Raw genomic sequence first — 2,577 nt, 5'->3', positions numbered from 1 at the left:
CTATATTTTACAAACCCACTCTACTTCATGCAGCTGTAAAATTGCAGTCATGTGCTGTTCATTAACATGCAGGTTTGGCATTTTGTGTCTTAGGTAAAGCACACATCAGACATGGATCGTTTTCTGCTGTCAAAAGACAGTAGGGCTCCCAAGTGAAAGACAGAAACTGAAACAGATGGAGAGAGAAAAACTGTGAAATTAAGGAAGTATGATGCCTCCTATTTGGACTTTGGTTTCACCTGCATTGTTGTTAGTGGAGAAACTAGGCCACAGTGTGTGGTTTGTGGTATGACCTTAGCAAATGACAGCTTGAAACCAACAAAACTAAGGCGTCATTTGGAAACACAGCATGGGTCTATAGTAGCAAAGAGTAGAGAGTTTTTTGCCAGGAAGTTGCAAGACATGACTCAACAGAAGGAAACCATGAAAAATGTGGCCTCCACCACAGTAAACGCATTGAAAGCATCTTACCATATGGCATACCATATTGCCAAAAACAAAAAGCCATTTACAGATGGAGAAAGAGTCATTCTCCCAGCAATTCTTGACGTGGCTACGACAAGGCTTGGGGAAAAAGCAGCAGAGAAGTTCAAAATAATACCCATCTCAGACACAACAGTTTGCCGCTGCATCTCGCACATGTCAGAAGATATCCACGGACAGCTCATAGCTCGGTTGAAATCGAGTTGGTTTGCTTTGCAGTTGGATGAAGCAACTGACTTGTCAAAGGGAGCACATTTAATTGCTTATGTCAGATACTGTTATGAAACAGTAATACTGGAAGACTTATTCTGCAAGCCAATCAAGGGACGAGCAACAGCATCTGACTTATTTGACATTATCAATGACTTCCTGGGTCTTCATGGCTTAAAATGGAAAAACTGTGTCGGAATCTGCACAGATGGGGCTCCTTCCATGTGCGGTGCTAGGGCTGGCCTAAAAGCTAAAGTGTTGACAGCGGCTCCACATATTCTGTGGACCCACTGTATGATATACCGGGAAGCCCTTGCTGTCCGAAACATGGATGGTGAACTTCAGGATGTTTTGAATTCTGCTGTTAAAATAGTTAATTTCATAAAGACCCACCCAAAAAGAGCTCGCCTATTTGCAATTTTATGTGCAGAAATGGGAGCTGAACATGATGGCTTGCTGCTTCACACAGAAGTCCGTAGGCTATCCCGTGGAAAAGTGCTGAATCGCATTTTTGAATTAAGGAATGAAGTACGGCAATTTCTTCTGGATTTGGACCCCTGCAAAGCAGAACAATTATGTAGTCCCCAGTGGCTTGTGCTTTTAGCATACCTTGCTGACATCTTTGAGAAATTAAATTCCCTGAATCAAACTTTGCAAAGAGCTGAAATCACTTCTTTTACCATGAATAAAAAAATATCTGCTTTCAAGAAGAAGCTGGAATTATGGAGGAGACTAATTGAAGTTGGCCAGTTTGAGCCATTTCCATGTTTAGCCGATGCTCTTGAGGAAACAGAATATAACCTTCAAAATGTTGCAGAGTTAATAAAAAATCACCTGACATCACTCAGCGACAGTTTTCACAAATATTTTCCTGAGGAAAACAAGCATTTGAATGACTGCGTCTTTCAACCATTTCTGGCAGATGGGGGTATCCATCTGACAATCCGCATGCAGGAAGAACTAATTGATCTCCAGAGTGATCGCACACTGCAGATGCAATTTAGCAAACTCTCCTTTGGGGGAGTTTTGGCTGGAAATGCCTGAAGAACATTCAGCTTTGAGGGAAAGTGCTATCAAAACTCTCTTGCCTTTCAGCACATCATATTTATGCGAGATTGGGTTCTCAGCACTTACGGTATTGAAGACTAAGGCCCGTATTTATACTTTTTTAGCGCCGCATTTGCGTCACTTTTTGACGCAAAAGAGGCGCAAACTTGCAAAATACAATTGTATTTTGTAAGTTTGCGCCGTTTTTGCGTCAAAAAGCGGCGCAAATGCGGCGCTAGAAAAGTATAAATAAGGGCCAAAGTATCGCTCAAGAATGGAAGTGGAGCACAACCTCAGGCTGGCAGTAGCAAAAATTCATCCACAAATTGACCGTCTGTGTGGTGAAAAACAGGCACACCCGTCACATTAGTTTTGAAAGTATTATGTCAAATTCTGTGTCTTAGTGAACAATAAAGCTGCATTGTAAATTGTTCTGTGCAAACATTTTCTTGGAGGCTTTTCATTTGAGCTGTGTAATAAGCATCTGTCACCTAGCCACTGGTGCTCCCAAACCTTCAGTTTACTAAACACTCTGAATTTGTATAATAATGTTTCCCATATATGATCTGGACTCCGCGGGTGGGGGTTGCCGTCGATGATGCAGAGTACCAGCTTCCAGAAATTTGCGTCAGGTGGTGGGGGGGCTCGATGCCGAAAAATGTTTAGAAGGGGGACTCAGTATAAAAAAGTTTGAAGACCTCTGCCTTAGACATTTTTTATTACATACACATTTCGTCTAATGCACCTGAATTCAATTCAGGAAGTGTGTATGTAAATAGTAAAAGGCAGTGCTTGATTGCTAACGTAATGAGTGCCAGTACCCAAAGCAATTCTCAG

The 2,577-nt window shown here is 41.9% G+C and overlaps 1 protein-coding gene across 1 annotated transcript; it reads left to right on the top strand.

Annotated features, from left to right (window-relative positions):
• Positions 1-288: 288 nt before the first annotated feature.
• Positions 289-1,737, top strand: LOC138301799 (zinc finger BED domain-containing protein 5-like). Its single transcript, XM_069242300.1, has one exon. It carries the CDS (start codon positions 289-291, stop codon positions 1,735-1,737), a length of 1,449 nt encoding a protein of 482 aa, XP_069098401.1.
• Positions 1,738-2,577: the final 840 nt, after the last annotated feature.

This window comes from Pleurodeles waltl, chromosome 6 (genome assembly GCF_031143425.1).
Source record: "Pleurodeles waltl isolate 20211129_DDA chromosome 6, aPleWal1.hap1.20221129, whole genome shotgun sequence".
In the NCBI taxonomy this organism is placed as follows: Eukaryota; Metazoa; Chordata; class Amphibia; order Caudata; family Salamandridae; genus Pleurodeles; species Pleurodeles waltl.
The sequence above is the reverse complement of the archived record's forward strand: the minus strand, read 5'-3'. Positions and strand labels throughout refer to the sequence as shown.

Coding starts and splice junctions, on each gene's coding strand:
- LOC138301799 (XM_069242300.1), top strand. CDS start 289: ATGACCTTAGCAAATGACAGCTTGAAACCAACAAAACTAAGGCGTCAT.